Source organism: Mustela nivalis (assembly GCF_964662115.1).
Source record: "Mustela nivalis genome assembly, chromosome: 18".
NCBI classification, from domain to species: Eukaryota; Metazoa; Chordata; class Mammalia; order Carnivora; family Mustelidae; genus Mustela; species Mustela nivalis.
Window position 1 is genome coordinate 12,212,199 of NC_139037.1, and position 21,420 is coordinate 12,233,618.

Sequence of the window (21,420 nt, forward strand, 5' to 3'; positions counted from 1 at the left end):
GCATCTAGCATCGTGCCTGGCAGCTAACACATGATTGAGCAAATGGGGCAAAGTTTTGAGCAAAAGCTCCTTTCGCCAATCTGTAAAATGGGATAATGTCCTGGCCTCAGAGAGCAGAGGGCATTTGGTTACTGCAGCTGCCCCTCAATATGACCAGTAGGTGGCGCTGTGACATACAATTTGAGGTTTCCCTGGGGCCTCTCAGGCCAGCTAATGGAGTGCAGGTCCTCAGGGTGAACTAGAAACCCAAATCAGACCAATCAAATCTCTCCCTAAGAGGGGATACCCCGTGTGGTCCCCGTGACTCAGGAGGGGCTGAGGAAAGGCTCCTTTGTGCAGCCTTGAAAAGAGAGATGTGCCCTTTCTGTCCTGCTGTCCTCCCCTGGAGGGGTCTGTGGAGTTAGGGACCTCAGACGCATGGCTTTGGGGCATCGTCTGACTCATCCCCCAGAGCCCAGGTGAAAGGGCCGTTGTCCTGTTTGGTTAAGAACATGACTTTGGGGGCGCCTCGGTGGCTCAGTGGGTTAACTCTCTGCCTTTGGCTCAGGTCATGATCTCAGGGTCCTGGGATCGACCCCCGCATCGGGCTCTCTGCTCAGCGGAGAGCCTGCTTCCCTCTCTCTCTCTGCCTCTCTGCCTGCTTGTGATCTGTCAAATAAATAAAATATTAAAAAAAAAAAAAAAAAAAAGAAAAGTGACTTTGGAGCTGACCTGGCTTGGGTCCAAATGCCCGCACTGCCTCCCCATTGGTGTGTGACCCTGGGACATTACCTGCCCTGAGCCTCCTCTCCAGTCATCACCAGTACAGACTATAGAGAAGGAGGGGCATTAGCATGTGCGTCTCTATAGAGAGATTTATCTGAAGGATTTGGCGGCTGGCAAGTATGAAATAGCAGGACAGGCAGGCAGGGTGGAGACCCCAGGAATCATTGATGTCAATGTCTCGAGTTCGAGGGGAGTCTGGGGCCAGAATTCCTTTTTCCTCTAGAGACCTTAGTCCTTTTCTTAAGGCCTTGAAGTGAGTGCATGTGCATGGGCCCCACCCACGTTAGAGGAGGTGACCTGCTTTAATCAGTCTATGGGTTTCGGTGTTAGATCAACAAAAACACTTGCCCAAGGATATCCAGACTAGTGATTGACCAAATGTCTGGGCACCCTAGCCTGGCCAACCTGACATGTGAAACTAACCATCGTCGCCTCTGTCTACTTGCTTGGAAAGTTGGCCATGACACCTTTCCTTCCTTCTTTCCTTTTTTTTTTTTTTTTTTTTGTAAGACTCAAATAATGTGGATAAAATACTTGGCTCAGAGCACAATTTTGAGAGCACGACAGCTGGGTTTTGTTTTGCTTTGTTTTGTTTTGTTTTGTTTTTTAGTCTTGCAAGGTGAGCTGCATGGCCAGGCACCTTCATGGGTGGGAGACAGAAGGGGATGAGTGACACTCAGTGACCCAAAGGGAATCAGAGTTATGAAGCTCAAGGAACAAAGGACCTGTTAGGCAGATGGTTACAACAAAAGCTGGGCTCCAGTCCCCAAGTGCCACTGGGGCTAATGTCTTTGAACTGAGTTTATCATGACCTGTTTACTATAAAGGCCTGGGCTAGATGTAAATTTATTCCATGATGTGCCCAGGAGCTCTACAAAATTGTCCAAGACAATTGTCCAAATTGTCCAAGATCGGTGAGCTCCTTTTTTTTTTTTTTAAAGATTTCTTTCTTTTTCTTATTTTAGAGAGAAAGAGAGCATGAGCAGCAGGGGCAGAGACAGTGGGAAAACCTCAAGTGGACTACCCACTGAGTGCAGAGCCTGATGCAGGGGTCGATCTCAGGACCTTGTGATCATGACCTGAAACAAAGAGTCATCTCCCAACCAACTGTGCCACCCAGGGGACCCTCAGTGAGCTATCTCTTCTTGTCCAGGCCATGCAGCTCTGTGGATGGTATGTGAGCAGTGCGACCCCAAGCCTCTGGGAATCTTGGCCCCTGCACTCTCTAACTTCTCCAAGGCTGCACATGGAGCTGGATGTTTCCACTTCATTCCCTCCTTGGACCAGCTGGCCCTGCTCTGCTGGCTATGCCCAGATCTCCTCTACTGGGGGGCCCATTTGGATGCCCAGCTTTTGCTCCTATAGGCTCCAGCTTAGAACATAACAGCAGCCTCCCAGGGAAGCTCTGCATCTAGTTTCTCCAGCCCATGATGACAACCGACCCATGCCCACCAGCCTTGAGGAGCAAAGGCAGCTGGGACCCCTGGCCACAGAGGAGATGTAAATAGAGGGGTTCCTGGCCAGAGCCTTCTTACAGCAGAGGCACCCCACTTGTGACAGGCCCTCCATCTCCTGAAGCTTCTCAAATGGAAGTTTGGCAGAATCACAGGAGAGAGAAATCCCAGTGGCAACAAGCATGGAGTGCTGGGCGTGCGAGAGAGAGGTCCCATTCTCCTTTCCAAATCCACTAAGTCCAGAGGTCTGGGCCTGATGAACATGTGTCTGTTCTAGGCTCCACCTTTTCTTCTCAAAATGCTTTGGAATCATGGGGTCCTTATACTCTTTTCTGGAAGGGTTAGGCCCAGACCCCCTCCATATGACCTGTTGCCATGCCTCATCCCAAATATAAAAATCTCTTTGCCTCACTGGGCCCTGCTTTCCTCCTCCAGGCAGGATGCCAGGCATCAGCCAGCCAGGAGCCCAAGAGGAACAATGAATGGGGATGCAGCCTCCAGGCTTCTGCAAATTCGAACTTCCACAGCACCAGCCAAGGCAGAGGCAGGATCTGGGGACTCTGGAGGGGGAGGGGCGCCCCCAGCACCGCCACTGCCCCAGAGAAGCAACCCTGACCTAAGGGAGCCAGCCCTAGGCAACTTCAGTGTCCGACCTGACTGTCCACTTCAACCATGCGAAGGCCCCAGGTCTTATTCTTCTAAGAGCTAAAGTATGTGCTTTTGATGACTAATTTTTATGATCTAATGTTTACCGTATCAAAGTAACGCAGTCACTAGTTTTAAGTCGACCAATACTACAAGGCTGATAATGGTAAACAACAGGTCCCTGACCAGCCTCCCAACCTCTGGTTCTCAGTCAAGTCTTACAGATCTTTCTTCCTGTACCTAAGTCAGTCTCTAAATCTACCCTTATTTCTCAGACCTGAAGTTCAAGTATTCTCCACTGACTTAGACAGCGAGGGAGCTCTCACACCACACACATACTCATTCCCTCCACTTGCCACATAGTTTTTTTAAAAACTGATTTATTTATTTTGAGAGAGAGAGAGCGTGGGGGTCATGGGGAGACCCAGGGGAGGGCAATGGGAGAGAGAGTCTCCCGCAGACTCCCTGCTGAGCACAGAGCCTAACACAGGACTCAATCTCATGACTTCGAGACCATGACCTGAGCTGAAGTCAAGAGTTCGATGCCCAAAAGACTGAACCACTCAGGTGCCCTGCCTCCTAATTTCCCAACTTTGTTTTTCCTTTCCCTTTTGGATGAAATCAGTGTTATTTACATTGTTTGACTTCATAAAAAATGCTCACCTCTGAGCCGTGTCACGTGCTATGACTTCATTCCCCTCCTCTGTTTTATTATTCAAGATTTCAAAGGTGCTGCAAAGTTGGAAGAATTTTGCAGCGAACCCCCCAATACCAAATGCTAGAACCTCCCATTTTACTGAACATCCTTTGTCACCTCTTTATTCGTCTGGCCATCCCTACATCCATTCATTCATCTGTCTTGGTTTTGGTACGTTTCAAAGTAAATGGAGACATAGGGGCTCTTCACCCTACACGTTTTTCTTGTGTTATCTCTGTCTGCTTCTGGCGTCCATGTAATGCCGGACTCACAAAAGGAATTGGTGTTTCCTATCGTTTGTTCATTTTTTAAACAGCTTCGTGGGGATCTATTTTACATGCCAGGAGTTTCATCCATCGTATATGTACTGTGGGATGATTTTCAGCCGATTTATACATTTGTGCAACTATCACCACAATCTGGGTTCAGAACGTCCTTATCACCTGAAACCTTCTCTCATGGACGTTTCTAGTCAGTCAGGCCCCAGCCCCATCCCAGACAAGCACTGATGGGTCTGCCTTCTGCCTCTAGAGATTTGCCTTTGTCGACATTTCCTGCCAACGAAATCACACAATGTACGGTGTTTTGTGTGACTTCCCTCGTTTCGCTGAAGTCATTTGAAGTTCATCCGTGTTGTAGCACAAGTCACAAGTTTGTTCCATGACTGTCAGTGACAACTCAATAAAGCTCAGGAACAGAAGTTCAGTCCCTGTTAAGGCTGAAACGTATTCTATTTTACGGCCATACAGTTTATCCGTTCAAGATTCAAGAGACATGTGGGTTGTTTCCAGTTTGGGGCTGTTATGAATGGTGCTGTGCTCACTTGTGACCAAGTCTTTGTATGCACGTGTGTGCCTAAATTTCTGGGGTTCATGGCAAGTAAGTATTTCACTTTGAGAGACTGCCAAATTCTTTTCCAAAGTGTACAATTTTACATGGCCATCAGCAATAATATGCAGGCTCCAATCTCATTAAAACTTGGGAGTGCTTGTCTCTTGGACTGTCCTCCTTCTCCTGGATAGATAATGGTTTCTCACTGGGGTTTTAATTTTCATTTTCGTAGTGACTAATGTTGTTTAGCATCTTTTCACATGCCTTTTCTCCACTCATACATCTTTTTGTATGAAGCTTCTATTAATACTTTTGCCCACTTTTTAAAAAAAAGATTTTATTTATTTACTTGACAGAGATCACAAGTAGGCAGAGAGGCAGGTGGCGGGGTGGGGGGGAGCAGGCTCCCCGCAGAGCAGAGAGCCCAATGTGGGGTTCGATCCCAGGACCCTGGGATCATGACCTGAGCTGAAGGCAGAGGCTTTAACCCACTGAGCCACCCTGGTGCCCCTGCCCACTTTTTTAAATGGTTATTTGTCTTCTCATTATTTCATTGTAAGAGTTCTTTATGTACTGCATGTAAGCCCTTTACCAGATAAAGGGTTTAAAAAAATTTCCTCTCAGGAGAAGGCCTCTCTTTTCATCTTCATTATGGTGTCTTTTGAGAACGAAAAGTTTTGATTTTTATGAAATCCACCTTATTGATTTTTTTGTTTTATGAGTTATCTGTTTGGTGTCATATGTAAGAAATCATTGCCTGACCCAAGGTCACTAAGCTTTTCTCTGATGTATTTTTCCCCCTAGATCTTTTACAGTTCTTGCTTTTATAGGTAGGTCTATGATTCATTTGAAATTCATTTTGTGGTTGGTGTGTAATGACAGCCAGTTCATCTTTTTAAATATGGATATCCAACTATGCCAGCACCGCTTGTAGACAAAATTATCCTCTCCCTATTGTATTGTTCTGGCACCTTTGTCAAAAATCAGTTGACCCTAAAATGTAATGTTTTTTTCTGAACTGTCTATTCTGTTCCTTTGATCTATATGTGTGTCTTTCTCTGTAGCCCGTATTTGTGATTTCTGTAGTTTTCATGACAAATTTTGAAATCTGGTAGAAGTCCTCAAACTTTGTTCCTTTTCAAAAATGTTTTGGTTATTCTAATTCCTTCACCTTTCTTTGGCACATTAAGATCTATTTATCACTTTCTTCAAAAAGGAAAAAGGCAGGGCTCCTGGATGGCTCAGTCAGGTGGGCGTCTGCCTTCGGCTCAGGGCATGATCCCAGAGTCCTGGGATCGAGTCCCACATTGGGCTTCCTGCTCAGTAGGGTGTCTGCTTCTCCCTCTCTTTCTGCCCCTCCACCTGCTCATGTGCGTGCTCTCTCTCTCTCTCTCTCAATTAAATAAATAAAATCTTCAAAAAAGAAAAAAGGCTTTAGGATTTTGTTAGGAATTATATGGAATCTAGGAGTAATTGCCATGCTGACCACATTGAGTTCCACTCCATAAACGCAGAGCATCTCTCCATTCCAATCTTTCACAGGGGCGCCTGGTGGCTCAGCTGGTTAAGCGATTGCCCTTGGCTCAGGTCATGATCCCGGGGTCCTGGGATGGAGCCCCCCATCAGGCTCCCTGCTTTGCAAGGGAGTCTGCTTCTCCTTCTCCCTCTGCCTGCCACTCCCCCTGCTTGTGTTCTCTCTCTCTCTCTCTGTCAAATAAATAAAATCTTCAAAACATAAAAGACCTTTCATTTCTCTCAGCAATGTTTTCTCGTCTTGGGTTTTCTAGTGCTCTTCTTTTTGATGCCACTGTCAACAGGATTGCCTTCTCAGTCTCAGTTTTGGATTGCTTATTGGTAGCTGGTAGCTTGTATCTTTATTTTGTACCCTGAGACCTTTGTTCTAGTAGGGTTTTCTTTTCAACATTCCCTGGGATTTCCTACATATGGGATTATATCATTTGCAAACACAGACAGTTTCACTGATTCCTCTCCCATCTGGATGCCCTTAATTGCTTATTTCACCCGATTGCACTAATCGCACATCCAGCAGGATAGTGCTGAGCGGGAGTGGTGAGAGCTGACATTCTTGCCTTGCTTCTGATCTTGGAGAGAAAGCATTTAGTCCTCCATCGGTACGTATGATGTTCACTATAGGATTTTCACAGGATTTTGTATAAACTTTTAATCTTTGCTCATTTTCTTTGATCCTCCTTAAAATTCTGATATAATAGTACAACACAAATAGCTACACTTTAAAAGTGGATTTTAGGTGTGCCTGGGTGGCTGAATGGGTTAAATCTTCTGCTTTCAGCTCATGTCATGATCCCACGGTCCTGGGATTGAGCCCCACATTGGGCTCTCTGCTCAGTGGGGAGCCTGCTTCCCCCCCTCCCTCTGCCTGCCTCTCTGCTCACTTGTGATCTCTCTCTCTGTGTCAAATAAATAAATTAAAATCTTCAAAAGTGGATTTTACTATAAGCAGTATGGACATTTTTAAATTTTGTAACTATTCAGATATAATAAAAAGCATATTTTTAAATGTTAATTATATTGAGAAATTCTCTCCCATTTGGTTTCTCAATTTTTTTTTAATTGAGGTTTCCTATTTCTTCTTGAATCAGTTTTGCTGATTTGCCTTTCTAGGAATTTGTCCATTACATGTACATTGTCTATTTTATTAACATAAAGTTGTTCTTAATATTCTCTTACTTTTTTAATTTCTATACTATCAGTTGTTATGATATCTCCCTCCTGATTTGGAGAATTTTGTCTTTTCTTTCTTTTGTAGCTGTTTATGAGAGGAAAATTTTAAATTGTACAATCATGTTGACAGCGGCTTTATTCATAATAAACAAAAGCTTAAAACAACCCAAATGTCCATTTATAGGAGAATGAAAATATAAACTACTCCCAGCAATTAAAAACAAAGAGGGGAACCTGGGTGATGTGGTCGGTTAAGCACCCAGTTCTTGGTTTTGGCTCAGGCTGTGATCTCAGAACCATGAGACTGAGCCCAGTGTGGGCTCCACAGTGAGCACAGTGTCTGCTGAAGTTTCTCTGCCTCCTCCCTCTGCCCCTCCCCACCTCACATATTCTTTCTCTAATAAATAACTAAATAAATAAATACATTTAAAAAAAAAAAACCCAAAACATGAGGCGCCTGGTTGATTAAGCATCTGCCTTCACCTCAGGTCATGATCTTGGGGTCCTGGAATCAAGCCCCACATTGGGCTCCCTGCTCAGAGGAGAGTCTGCTTCTCCCTCTCCTGTTGTGCCCCTGCTTGGGCTCTCTCTCTCCCCCCGCCCAAAAAAAATTTATAAAAAAAAAACAAAAACACATAAACAAAAACAACCTACTAAAACAGACCACAACATAGATGAATCTCATAGACACGGAGAGGAAAGGAATCACGGCCTTAAAGTATGCATATCCTAGGAGTCGGTTCCTCTGACATTCAAAATAAGAAAACTAATCCATGGTGGTAGAAATCCGAAGAGAAGTTGCTCACTGGGGAGATCAGCCATGCAAGAAAGGACCTACCCATTCTCAACACCCAGCATGAAATGCCATGGAAAGCAAGGTACAATCCCTTGGTTAGGGAGTCCTTTTAACACCAGTGGACATGGAGGCCCAGGGGTGGAAGTGACAATCCCAGCGTCTTACAGACAGTCTCAGTTAGAACCCAGGTCTTCAGTGGTGTGGCGTTTTATCCGCTCAGTTCCTCATCTTCTAGCTCCTGAGGCTGGCCTCACCCTGACCTCCATCCGCAGTGAGCCAAGACCCCTCAAAAGCCACCACCACGGGTCAAAATCTATTTCCCTAGCTGCCCCAATGACCTGGTATGGTGCTACTCAAGAGAAAAGCCACATTTTCCTTTGCAGCCTGGGAGCAAGAATCGGGCTTTGTTCCCCGGCATCAGCATGGAGCAGGGCGGTGGGACTTGAACTTGGAGGGCCACAGTGTAAATGAAAGCCGATTTGCACTGGGGGTCTAGGAATGTGAAGACAGAAAGCCTGGGTCAGCTGGGACACACCCTGTGCCCGCCCAGTGAGCCCAGGTTCATCATCTACAAGATGGGCACCGCATCTGCCATGCCCTAGTGTTGTGACAATTCAGTGAAGCCACACGTGTCACTGTGTTTTGTGAGCTCTGGAGGAAAGGTCACTATTATTAAGCATTGCTAGGCCCCGGGCAGGATGAATCTGAAATCGTGTGGCCACCCCCACTGGAGGGAGAAGAAACTCCCGAAGCCCCAGGTATTGTGTCAGGGGGGACGCACAACCCAGGCCAGCTTAGGGGTCCTTGTGCCTGGCCCTGCTCTCATCCCCTCCCCCCATACCCACAGCAATATCCACTTCCATGGATATTGTTGCATCTCAATGCATCTCTGTGGAATTTCCCAGGTAGGTGACACCTGGCTCTGAGAGGGTGTCGGCCTAAAGGTCAAGGGTCACACAAACTCCAGAAGGAGGAAGTAGTTGGCTTCCAAGGCAGTCCTTTGCAGTGGGTGATTAACCTTTGGTCAGCCTGGAGGTGGAGTGTGGGCATTTGGCCACGGCCTGCGGGATAGCCTTGTCTTTTCTAAGAATTGTGGGCCTCGGTGCAGATCTGCATGGAGGCCTCCGCCAGGCCCCAAAGCATCATGGCAGTTTGCCGTCTGCCTGCCGCACTGCCTGATCATCTAGGGTCCCACTTGTTCCCTGCAGGACTCCAGTCAGCTAAGGGCATCATGTGCTCTCCCGGCCTGCAGAATGCTGGGGACCAAAGGGCTGTTGGCCCAGACAGACACTGCCCAGAGTCCTCAGGCACTCTTACCCTCCTACAGGTGCAGCCCTAACCCATTCCCCTACAAACCCAACCTCCCAGTGCCCCCACCCAGCGGTGGTAGCTGCCTGGTCTGTGGTTACGTCCATCATGTTTAATTCATGGCTGGGGGTTGGGATGAACTTCCCAAGAAAGGGAAGAATTCCCCTGGGGTCTCGCCCAGTTCCTGCCTGCCTGCCCTGGGCCTGGAACTGGGACTAGAGGCTGCCGGTGGGCCCAGAGGACACTGTCCCAGCCAGGCCGGCCATCATTTGCTAATCCCCCGCCCTGGAATGTCTGCGGGCCAATCAGCGGGGTCTCCAGGGGCTCCCCGAGGGCTCCAATAATCCTGCAATGATTAGCAGGGGCACAGGGTCAGTGCACACTGCCTGGCTGGCTGTTGTGGGCAGGGCCGCTGGCCAGGCCCTCGGCTGGAGGAGGGAGGGAGCCCTGGGATTGGAGCTGGCTGGCTCTTCATGCCAGTGTCGACAGGAGGCCTTTTGGATACACCAATTACTCACACCAGCCTCCCCCTTTTGTCTGCCCGTCCAGCCTGCCTCCTTGAGATTGTGAGTAGTTCTGTCTAGCTTGGGAAGCAAGCTGGACGGCTGAGCCGGAGCGCCCAACAGGCCCATGCTGGGGCCGGCGCCCTCCGCCCGGCTGGGGGGCCCCCGGCCCGGCCTCCTCCCCGTGCTCCTGGCTCTCCTTGGCATGGCCTGGACGGAGCCGAAGTTACTCCCACTGCAGGAGGAACAGGCTCCGATGTCTGGAGGTAAGGGCCCCCCTCCCTGGGGTGAGGAACCAGTGAAAGCAGCTAGGAGTGTCGCAGAGCGGTGCCAGGAAGGCCTGAGCTCTGGGCAGACCTGTGGGGTTTAATAGCAACCCCCCTGCCCCGAAGGTGGTCCAGGGACCCAAGTTGGATGGCGGAGGCTGGCCTGGGGAGCAGGAAGAATGAAGGAGAGTGGGCCCAGCCGTGGGGGTCAAGGAGGAATGGCAACCCAAAGCTGGCGGCTCCAGGGCTGCTCCCCACCAGCCCGTGGCCCTATCTCCCTCCAGTCAGCCCAGCCCCCAGCTCAAGGGCCCCTGCACACCTGCCTCCCTCCCAGGCCCCCAGCTCCTGGTCTCCTGTAGGCCGTCCATCCCCCACCATCCCCGTGCCCCTGGCCCCATCAGCTCTTGCTCCCTAAGGGCAGGGCAGCCCTCTCAGCTTGCCACAGCCAGGGTCACCCCAGGGGAGACCAGGTCCCGCTGTGCAGGGGACCTGACCTTGTCTCCTACCCCAGCCCTGAGCAGTAAGGAGACGTTCCTGCTCCTCTCCATGCACAACCGTCTGCGTAGCCGGGTGCAGCCCCCCGCGGCCAACATGCAGAGAATGGTGAGTACCCCAAGGCGGGCTCACCGAGGCGGTGGCTGGAGGGGCGATCCCGAAGACGGCTCAGGAGGCCAGGCCTGGGGCAGGTGCCCTTCCGCCTGGGCAGGGGACAGCCAGTCTCCCTGCCCACGAGGGGACAGTTCCTGGTTGCTAGGGTTCTGCCGCGGCCTGCTTCCCAAAGGGGCCAGTCCTTTGGCCTTTCCGTGCATCCCAACCCGTTGCCCTGGAAACCAGAAGACATGGCAGGAGCCCCGCAGGAAAGAGGCGCTCCACAAAGGACTCCCCGCAGGATCAGAGGGGCAGAAGACTGGGAGAGAGAAGCGTCCTGCTTGAGGGAAAGGCCTGGAATGTGACCAGGACCCAGTGCTTCTTCACAGTTTATCTGGATGACTAGAAGGGGCCCCTCCAAGGTCTCTGCTCCTCTGGCATAGGACAGCAGGGTTGGCGGTGTCATCCCAGGGCCCAGAAGCACTGCCCCAGCACATGCCAACAGGCCCTGGGGGGTGAGGGCGGGATTGTGTGGGGGTGGGCAGGGTTCCCCATGGCTGCCTCCCATAAACTCCTCCAGGCTGGCTCAGCGGGCAGTGACCTTGAGAGCTCCTCGGTCAGTTTCCCAGGAGGTGGGGGTGGGGCGGGCCAGTGGGAGGGGGTCACTTCTCTCCCTTTCCCTGCTCTGCAGCAGCTCTGGCCCTCCTCAGCTCAGGTCCTGGCTCCCACTGCCCACGCCCTGTGCTCCCAGATCAAGTGCCTGGCAGGGAGGTGCTCCCCCTCATCCGGTCATCGGTTGACGCTTTTCATGCCCCTTTGGCCAAAGTCTTAGGAATCAGCATTTCATAGAAGATGAGCATGGAGCCTCACCACTCAGCCTCCCTCACCTGTGCGAGTCTCTAGTGCTTTTACCCAGGGGAGGCTAAGGCTCTTGGGGTGGTGCAGGGCAGCCAAGGGCCCCCCCAGGCAATCCCCACTGCTCCGGTTCCGGTCTGCATCAGAGGTAAAATCCTAACAGCCGTCCAGCCCACCGTGGGTCAGACACTCTCCCCCGGTACCCTTTGAGTCCCCATGATAATCCTCCTCTGTGAGTATCTTACTGTCCCAATTTACAGACGAGGATGTGGAGTCTCATGGAGATTAGGGGCTAGAGGCCACACAGCTGGGGTGAGGTGACCCAAGTCGTCTTGATTGTTGAGCCCTTCATTTAAGAGGAGAGGGGCGACGATTTGGTAGCTGTGGGGGTATGAGGGGGGAGTCTGCTGGTGTGTGGATGGGAGAGATTAGGTCCACTCCAGAGAACAGCGCTGGCTGGGCCCTGAGGCCAGGAGCCTCTCTGGTCCTGCTTCCCTGTTGGCACCCCTCCACAAGGCCCGGTGAGTGGGGGGGGAACAGGACAAAGCAGCCTGGCCGCTGAGGCCTTTTTCATCAAAGAAAAGCCAGGTGGGAGCAACCGAGCCTCCCTATGGCCCGTTGTACCTAATGGCAAGCAAAAAACCATTTTGAATGGCTGGGGCCCTGCCCGGGCTCACATTACTGGACAGAAAAGTCTACCACAGAAGCCCATGCTGTCACCCCAGCTGGCACTGCTCCCTCAGGAACGGGCATCCCCCTCTGGGGCGGCGCCTAAGGCGGGAGTCAGGAGGAGGGAGGCTCTCAGGCCCGGGTAGAGCCAGGCTCCGGGGTAGGCGTCCAGACCTCGCTGGTGCTCTCACCACCGCATCTCCAAGAGCAACTCGCAGGCCCGGTCTGGCCTTCTCTGGCCCCAGAGTGAAGTGGGTGAAACAGGACTCCCCATCCAGTGCTCTCAGCATGACCCCCACCCCGGGGCGGGGGCGGTGGGGGAAGTGGGTTCCCTAAGGCCTAAAAGGTCGCTGCTGACATCTCTTTTTGTGCCGCCCCCAGGACTGGAGCGAGAGCCTGGCCCAATGGGCTCAGGCCAGGGCGGCCCTGTGCGGTGCCCCCGTCCTGAGCCCCGCGTCAGCACCTCGAGCCCCCCAGCAAGTGGGCTGGAATGTGCAGCTGCTCCCGGCAGGCTCGGCGTCCTTCGTCAGCGTGGTGGGCCTGTGGTTCGCAGAGCGGCGGTGGTACAGCCACGCGGCCGCCCAGTGTGCCCACAACGCCACCTGCACCCACTACACTCAGGTGAGGCTGTGGCACCGGCCCCGGCCCCCGGGGTCAGCTCAGAAGGGCCACCTGTTGTCTTCAAACCTGTGGCTGCTCTTACGCGCTTTTTCGTTTTCTTTTTCTCAGCTCTAAGCATGAACGATTTCAAACGTAAATCTAGTAATGGACTCCCTTTTACCCATGAGCTCCACTTAGACAATGTTTAACTATATTTGTTCTCATCTCTTAAGAAAAAACAACTAGGGGCACCTGGTGGCTCAGTTGGTTGAGCCTTCGGCTCAGGTCATGATCCCGGAGTCCCAGGATAGAGCCCCGCATCGGGTTCCCTGCTCAGGGGGAGTCTGCTTCCTCCTCCCGCTCTGCTCCCCTGCTTGCGCCCATTTCTCTCCACAAATGGGCACCTTCCATTGAATATTCAACCCTTCCCCCACGGACTCACAATCCACCTGTCACCCACCAAGCTCATGTCTGCCCGCGGATCTGTTGCTGAGTTCTTGATTCTATTCTGCTGCTTTTTAAAATTTTTAATCCCTGCACAAATCGTATTTTAATTATTACAGTGTTATAGAAACTTTTGAAATGAAAATTCCCCATATTACTATTATTGTTCAAAACTGTGTTGCCTGTGCTTGGCTCCTGATTCTCTCAAACGCTATGCAGGCGTGGGTTTTTAGCTGCTGATTCAACTTTGGGAAATGGTCTACTTCGCGTTGAGATTGTTTTTGCCAAGTTCTGTTTTCTAAGAAACTGTCCATTTTATGTTTCCCAATTGATTGGGAGGAATTGTTCAGTACTGAAGAGAGAGTTAAGGCTAGGATTAAACAGAGTGGGGGTGCCTGGGTGGCTCAGTTGGTTAGGCATCTGACTCTTAATTTTGGCTCAGGTCATGATCTCAAGGTCCTGGGATCGAGCCCCGCATCAGGCTCCCTGGTCAGTGGGAAGCCTGCTTCTCCCTCTCCCACTCCCCTGGCTTGTGTTCCCTCTCTTGCTGTCTCTTTCTCTCTGTGTCAAATAAATAAATAAATAAATCTTTTTTAAAAAGAATATAAAAAAAAATACAGTAAGCTGAATAAAGTAGGAGAAAGTAACTCACTTAGTCTGTGGAGCATGTGACTTTTGATCTCACGGTCATGAGTTCGAGCCCCACATTGGGTAGAGAGATTATTAAGAAAAACAAAATTTAGGGGCACCTGGGTGGCTCAGTGGGTTAAAGCCTCTGCCTTCGGCTCGGGTCATGATCCCAGGGTGCTGGGATCGAGCCCTGCATTGGGCTCTCTGCTCAGCAGGGAGCCTGCTTCCTCCTCTCTCTCTGCATGCCTCTCTGCCTACTTGTGATCTCTCTCTGTCCAATAAATGAATAAAATCTTTTTAAAAAATTTAAAAAAAAGAAAAACAAAATTTAAAAAACAAAAAAAATTAAAAACAGAAAGTAAATAATAAAAATAAGAGCAGAACATCCGTAAAGCATCCGATTCTTGGTTTTGGCTCAGGTCATGATCTCGGGGTTGTGAGATCGAGCCCTGCGTTGAGTTCTGAACTCAGCATGGGATTCTCCCTCTCCCTCTGCCCTTCAGCCTGCTCTCCCTCTCTCACTCTTTCAAATAAAAAAATAAATAAAATCTTTAAAAAAAAAAAAACAACCTAGGATTAAACAGGGATTTAAAATTTTCCTGGGACCCCTGAGTGGCTCAGTTGGTTAAACATCTGCCTTTGGCTCAAGTCGCTCTGGGATGGAGTCCCACATCGGGCTCTCTGCTCAGCAGGGAACCTGCTTGTCCCTGTTCCTGGCTCTCCCCTTGCTGGCTCTCTTGCTCTCTCTCTGACAAATTTTTTTTAAAAGATTATTTATTTATTTATTTGACAGAGAGAGATCACAAGTAGGCAGAGAGGCAGGCAGAGAGAGAGAGAGAGAGAGGAGGAAGCAGGCTCCCCGCTGAGCAGAGAGCCTGATGCAGGACTCAATCCCAGGACCCTGAGATCATGACCTGAGCTGAAGGCAGCGGCTTAACCCACTGAGCCACCCAGGTGCCCCTCTGACAAATAAATTTTTAAAAAATTTCCTGTGTCTGTTGCTAGATCCTTTTAAACTTTTCAGCTTTGTTTATGTGCACCTTCTCTCTTTCATTCTTTACCAGTCTTCCCAGAGATGTGTCTATTTTAACAAGGAAGCTTTTGTTTTATCCTTTTTCTTTTTTTTTTAAATTTCTGCTCTTATTTTTACTATTTACTTATTTTTTTAAGTTTATATATTTTAATGGGGTTCCCCTATTATTCACTTTCTTTTACTTTATTCAGTTTACTCTATTATTTTTTTATATTTGATCCCAGGACCCTGGGATCATGACCTGAGCTGAAGGCAGACACTTAACGGACTGAGCCACCCAAGCGCCCCAATCATTCCTTACTTCTAAGCTACTTACTTGGAGATTGTATTGCATTGAATTTATAGAATGCAGCCCATGGAATATTATTCCTTTGGTTTTTGTCGAGCCTTGCTTTGTGGTTAAGTGAAGGGTCAGTGTTTGCAAATGTTTTGTGCATTCCTAAAAAGAATGTATTTTCTCTAATTATTGGACACATGTGTCCGTGTCTCCCTACTTCATGGCTGTGCTACAGGAGTTTGCTAACTCGTCCCCTGTATTGACTGTGCTGTTTCCAAGCTGCCACAGATTTTAAGATTTTCAATCCAAGTGCTGAATATTATCAGAGACCTGTACCTGTTAGCTTTTGTTGCTAACACACTACCCCAAAGTTTAGCATCCTTGGGCTGGGCCCTGTGTGGAGGTTCTTCTGGTCTTTGCTGGGCCCAAATACAAGTGCAGTCAGCTGCTACCTGGGCTGGGAGCTGACCGTTTAGAGGAGCCTTACCTGGTTCCCTTGGGCCTATGGGGTTTCCAGCCCTAGGTTCAAAACCAGCTCAATATCATTTTTTTTAAGACGTTATTTTATTTATTTATTTTAGAGAGTAAACACACGGGAGCTGGGGGCAGGTAGGGCAGAGGAAGAAACAGAATACCAGGCAAAGTGCACTGAACCCTGAGCTTGACACAGGGCTCGAACTCACAACCGTGAGATCATGACCTTAACCTAAACCAAGAGTCGGACATTTAACCAATGGAGCCACCCAGCACCCCCTCAGCTCAGTATCACTTCTGCTGCATTCTGTTGGCCAACACAAGCCACAGGCCCAGCTGGGGTCCAGGCTAGAAAAGAGAGTCCTCCTCTCATTGCAAAGAACTGCAAAGGCACGTTTAAGAGGGGCCCACAGGGAGGAGGGAAGGGTTATAACCACGTGTGCGGTCTGTCACAAAGACTTTGAGGTCCAAGACTTTCTTTCACCACTACCCCTCCCTCCAAGATTCTCTCCTTTCTTCAGGTATCTGCCCATCCAAACCTCTCCACACCCCTCACCCAGAAAGCCTTCCTAGGCTGTGCCCACCTGTCCCCACAGCTCTTCCCAGCACAGCTACAGCTCCTGAGGCCCTGAGGTCTGTCTGTCTGCCTCACTGGGGGCAGAGACTGTGTCTGCCTCCCCCGGGGCAAGCATCATCAGTGTTGCTGGCCCCAGATTGGGAGTCGGGGTGGCCTGTGATAGGGTTCCTGAGCCGCCGTGTCTCCGGCAGCTCGTGTGGGCCACCTCGAGCCAGCTGGGCTGTGGGCGGCATCGGTGCTCTGGGGCCCAGGCCGAGATGGAAGCCTTCGTCTGTGCCTACTCTCCCGGGTAAGGTCCCATCACAGAGGCTGCCCTGCCATCCCCCACTGGGCTTGGGCGGGGTGGGGAGGGGCGCCTACCTTCACCCAAGGGAGAACCCTCAGCCCCCACTCAAAGGCCTTTACCCCTGCGTCCACCCCCTCTCGGGGAGAGGGAAGGAGGAAAGGCAGTGGGTGCGGAAGTGGGCAGCCAAGCAGAATGTGGCTTCTCCTCAGACGCCCCTCCTTGGCAGCACTATTCTGCTTTGGCCATGGAAGAATGGAGTGTTCGTGTTAGTCTGGAGGCCGTCTTTCCTTTCCTAGGACATCTCGTGTCTCCTCCAGCTCCCTGACTCCCCGGGTTGGGCCAGAAGGAGCTGCAGGGGCCGTGGGGCATGCAGCAGGGCCCACGCCTGCCTTGCCCAAGGCCAGGCCCTTGCAGCCCTCTGGTGCTCGCTCTCACAGGGGCAACTGGGAGGTAAATGGGAAGACCATCGTCCCTTATAAGAAGGGCTCCTGGTGTTCGCTCTGCACGGCCAGCGTCTCGGGCTGCTTCAAAGCCTGGGACCACGCAGGAGGGCTCTGTGGTAAGTGCCCGACCCTGCCTGCCTCCTGCTGGGGCAGCGGGTACAAGAGAACTCCGTGTGGTGACCTTTGTGGCAACATCTGGTGGGACTGGCCTCGAGGCCCCGGCCCTTGGCACCCTGGGAAGCAGCCCCCTGGCCTGCCGGAAGGAGGCGCCCTCTCAGAGTTCATCCTCATCTGACCAGAGGTCCCCAGGAACCCATGTCGCATGAGCTGCCGGAACCATGGACGTCTCAACGTCAGCACCTGCCACTGCCACTGTCCCCCCGGCTACACGGGCAGATACTGCCAAGGTGAGGGGCACCTAGAGCTCCAGGTCACAGCCACCCGGGGACCCGGTGAGTGAAGCCTGGGCCGAGGCAGGCAGGCAGCCGTGGAGGGTGAGGAGGGTCACGTGTTCCTGTGCGGTGTGTCCAGGGGCCGTGGGGGCACCCACTGCAAGTGTCTGGAGAGAGCCCTGAGGGAGTGTGCGGCCGCTGACCGGGTACTTGCTGATCTGAACACCGTGTAGTCATTCGACCAACAGCCTGAGCCCCTGCCGGAGCCTGAGCCGTGTAGGGGATTCAAGGCGGAATCTGATTTGGCCCTTAGGTCCTGAGAGGGTGGGAGGAGGACCCTATCAGGATCTGGAAGTAGACTCTGATCCCACCATCTCCCTCCCAGCTCTGTGACTGTAGGCAGGTCACCCCTGAACCCTAATTTGCTTCTCTCTACGACGGAGATCCAGATACCAAGCGTAGCTGCAGCGGGAAGCCCTGATGGGGTCCCATCCTCGAGGGTCTTTCCTGTCACGGTTGACCGTTGCCCACACTGCGAGGCCCATGAGGGGCAGCACGGGGTCTGGGGGCTGCGGGCTGAGCTCTGCTCTCCCTCCCGCAGTGCGCTGCAGCGTACAGTGTGTTCACGGCCGGTTCCGGGAAGAGGAGTGTTCCTGCGTCTGTGACGTCGGCTACGGGGGAGCCCAGTGTGCCAGTGAGTCCTGCCCCGAGGTCCCCCGATGAGCCAGGCCACCCCCCGGGAGCCCCTCACTGGGCACATCTCCCGACCCCCCATGCAATCACATCACGTCGGTGGCATTCCACAGAATCTGGCAAATGCTACAGATCGTTCTTTTTTTTGGAAGAGAGAGCAAGCTGGATGTCACACATTGCCCAGCACGCCGCTGACTCCCCCACCCCCTGCCCCAGCTTGGAGACAGTGGCCAGAGGAAGGGGCTTCTTAACTCACTGAGCCACCCAGGCGCCCAGGAAGGGGCTTCTTGAGCTTAGCTCCCTGGCAGGGAGGAAGGTGTAATGCGTCTGAGGTCCCCACGCGCACAGTCGGGCCCCCCTGTCCCCAGCCAAGGTGCACTTTCCCTTCCACACTTGTGACCTGAGGATCGACGGAGACTGCTTCCTGGTGTCTTCGGAGGCAGACACCTACTACGGAGCCAAGATGAAATGCCAGGTGACAGTGAACCCCAGCCTTCCCAGGGAAGCCCAGGATCTCAAGCGAGGGTCCTTGGAAGGACCTTGGATGAAGAGATGGTTCCTTCAATTTCTCCTGACCTGACTCTGGTCATTAGGATAAAGCAGGGGCCCCAAACTCAGAGGTCCACGGAAGCCAGGAGGTCATTGAATGAGCTGAGGGACTTGGGGTGGGGGGAAGAGGTGAGCCCCCACCCACCCCCCTCTAAGGAGCCACCCTGATTCAGCTCTAGCTGCGGGCTGCCCGGCAGGTCACCAAGTGCAGAAAGGCCAGAACTTGGGATTTTTCAAGAGAATCAGAAATTCAGATTTTCATTGCCGTCTCTCGAGGTGTTCATGTTGGCAACCGATTCACATGTGTTCAGGATACTGAACACGTGAAACAAAAGCTTCCCAAGGGCAGGGCCCAGTCAGTCTTGGCCCCCCACCCCCCATGCCCAGAGAGAGGAGAGGCAGGCAGGGGCAAGGAAGGGGGACCCCCACTCTAGGAGGAGGAGGCAGAGGAAGAGGACGTCCCTGGCTGTGGCGGGGTGGGCAGGAAGGGCTGGTCTGAGCGCTGGGGCCCTGCCAGGGTGAGCTGGAATGGGGGTTACAGGGAAAGGGCGGGATGCTGGCCCAGATCGAGAGCCAGAAAGTGCAGGACATCCTCGCCTTCTACCTGGGCCGCCTGGAGACCACCAATGAGGTGACCGACAGTGACTTTGAGACCAGAAACTTCTGGATCGGTGAGTGCCTGGTTGGGGGTGCAGGAATCTGAGCTGTGAAAACCCACCAGCAGACAGTAAGGGTGTGGTGAGAGCTAGGGACCCAGGCTGGGGCAGACAACCTCCTTCCCTGGGGAGAGCACAGAAGGGAGGGCGGGGGGGGGGCTGGAAGAGCTAGGAAGGGGGCTAAGGGCTCGATGGCAGCAGAAAGGGGATTAGGCAACAGGCTCTGAGCTCAGGGGGCTCCTCTCAGGGAGCCTGGGCTCTGGGTGGGGGCCCGGGGTGGTGGGCCAACTCACCTGCCGCGGCCCAGGGCTCACCTACAAGACCACCAAGGACTCCTTCCGCTGGACCACGGGGGAGCACCAGTCCTTTACGAGTTTCGCCTTTGGGCAGCCCGACAACCAGGGGTGAGTCTGGGGTGCCTTCCTTCCCTTGGACCAGCTTATTGAGCCTTCATATAGGGGTGGGTCTGGCTTCCAGAAGCCCCATCTGTGGGCCAGGCCATTAGACACAGGGGCCTGCTGGAGGGGAAGATGGAAGCCTCTCCCGGACTCCTGCTTCCCTTCCCCGGCACTGAGCCCCCAGCGTCCTGGCCTGGCAGGTTCGGCAACTGTGTGGAACTACAGGCGTCCGCCGCCTTCAACTGGAACGACCAGCGCTGCAAAACCCGAAACCGTTACATCTGCCAGTTTGGTGAGGGCCCCCTCACAACTCCCTCTTCTGGTCCCTGCTGGCCTGCTCCAGGCGCTAGGACGTCCAGGTCACAGTCCCAGAAAGCACCTAAGCATGCAGGGCCCAGGGATGTCCTGGTCCGAATTCCGTGGGACCTGCAGGCCCCCGAGTACAAGGGAGGAGAGAGAAGCCCAGCCTCATGTCCACAAGGCAACAGGACGGGAATGACAGCCTGGCCAGGGATTTCTCCAGGGTCGCTTTCTTCCTGTTACCAAAGCTGCTACTTAGGGACCTGCTGGGTTCACCCGTGTTCCCTGATTCCCTAGAGCCCAGTAAACTACAGCAGGGAACAGAGGTGGCCCAGCACCGACCCCCAGCAGCTCCCGCTAGAAAGGTCTGGAACTCCAACTGGGAGCATATTTCAGGACCAACTGCCAAAAGGTCCCCATCCTAGGACCACCTGGGCTGCCAGTGACCCTCGCTCTGTCCGGCTTCCTTTCCAGCTGAGGAGCACATTTCCCGGTGGGACCTGGGGCCCTGAGACTCGGCCGTGCCTCTCCCCTGCCAGCTCCCAGATATGCAGCCGCGCTCACCCCGCTGCCCACCTGTCTGGAACCGGGGCCAGCCCAGGACTGCAAGCCAGTATCCAGAGGTCTCAGAGAGGCCCTGCAGGAAGTGCGGAAAGGGGGTACAAGTCAGCCCCCAGAGGGAGTCTGCACCCGGGGGGAGGGGAGCTGGGGCCCCTCAGCCTGCTGTGGATCGGGAAGGTGGGGGTCAGACACCCAAACATGAGGCAGGGCCAGCAGCCAGAAGAGACCACCCTCCTCCATGGTCGCCGGACCCTCTGGGGCAGATGGAGGCTCCTCACTGCCCAGGGAGCTCCCTACAAAGGATTAAACTAAGTTATGAATCAGCTGTACTTGTGACTGCTTGGTTTTTTTGTTTTGTTTTGTTTTGTTTTGTTTTTGGTTTTTTAGATTAATTATTTATTTATTGACGGACAGAGATCACAAGTAGGCAGAAGAGATAGGCAGAGAGAGAGGAGGAAGCAGGCTCCCCATTGAGCAGAGAGCCCGATGTTCTGATGTGGGGCTCGATCCCAAGACCCTGGGACCATGACCTGAGACGAAGGCAGAGACTTTAACCCACTGAGGCACCCAAGCACCTCTGTGACCGCTTGTTATGAAGGCGAATTTGGCTGACCCAGGATGATCTCAGGAAGACCAGAGGGTGCCTGAGAGGCCTCACTGCTGGCTGCCCGCTACCTGCCCTAGTCCCTTCCCTGTGCACCCGCATGACCCAGACCACCTTCTGGAAGTTTCCTGGTCTTAGCCCCTGAGGGATGCAGATTGAGAAGCTCTGTTTGTACTCCTGACTTCCTGCTCCAGCTCCTCTCACCACTGGCTGTCTTCATGCTCCTGCTCACACCCTCCCCTAGGGCCCCCACGCCTGCTCCTGCGTGTCCCTCCTGTGTCCTTTGTGATTATCTGAGCGGGGGTGTGTCATGGCCCCTTCTCCCTCCGCTCCCTACAGTGGTGAGAGAGGCCATGTGGGCAGGTGAAGGCTGGGAGGGGCTGTCATTAGGGTCTGGAAAGCACCTCCGGCCCCGTCTGCACA

The 21,420-nt window shown here is 52.7% G+C and overlaps 1 protein-coding gene across 2 annotated transcripts; it reads left to right on the forward strand.

Annotated features, from left to right (window-relative positions):
• Positions 1 to 9,603: 9,603 nt before the first annotated feature.
• On the forward strand, positions 9,604 to 20,436 carry LOC309853335 (C-type lectin domain family 18 member A-like). Of its 2 annotated transcripts, none has more exons than XM_082711183.1 (12): positions 9,604 to 9,968; positions 10,480 to 10,571; positions 12,462 to 12,701; positions 16,307 to 16,404; positions 16,839 to 16,960; positions 17,144 to 17,251; positions 17,838 to 17,930; positions 18,298 to 18,404; positions 19,136 to 19,149; positions 19,442 to 19,538; positions 19,733 to 19,824; positions 20,307 to 20,396. In XM_082711183.1, exons 1-12 carry the CDS (start codon positions 9,830 to 9,832, stop codon positions 20,308 to 20,310), a joined length of 1,206 nt encoding a protein of 401 aa, XP_082567309.1. In that variant the 5' UTR covers positions 9,604 to 9,829; the 3' UTR covers positions 20,311 to 20,396. The 2 variants fall into 2 exon arrangements, with proteins under 2 accessions (XP_082567309.1, XP_082567308.1); XM_082711182.1 differs by having other exon boundaries at positions 9,608 to 9,968; positions 19,020 to 19,149; positions 20,307 to 20,436.
• The last annotated feature ends 984 nt before the right edge of the window (positions 20,437 to 21,420 follow it).

Coding starts and splice junctions, on each gene's coding strand:
- LOC309853335 (XM_082711182.1), top strand. CDS start 9,830: ATGCTGGGGCCGGCGCCCTCCGCCCGGCTGGGGGGCCCCCGGCCCGGC. Junction 9,969..10,479: donor ACAGGCTCCGATGTCTGGAG/GTAAGGGCCCCC, acceptor CTCCTACCCCAG/CCCTGAGCAGTAAGGAGACG. Junction 19,539..19,732: donor GGGCAGCCCGACAACCAGGG/GTGAGTCTGGGG, acceptor CTGGCCTGGCAG/GTTCGGCAACTGTGTGGAAC.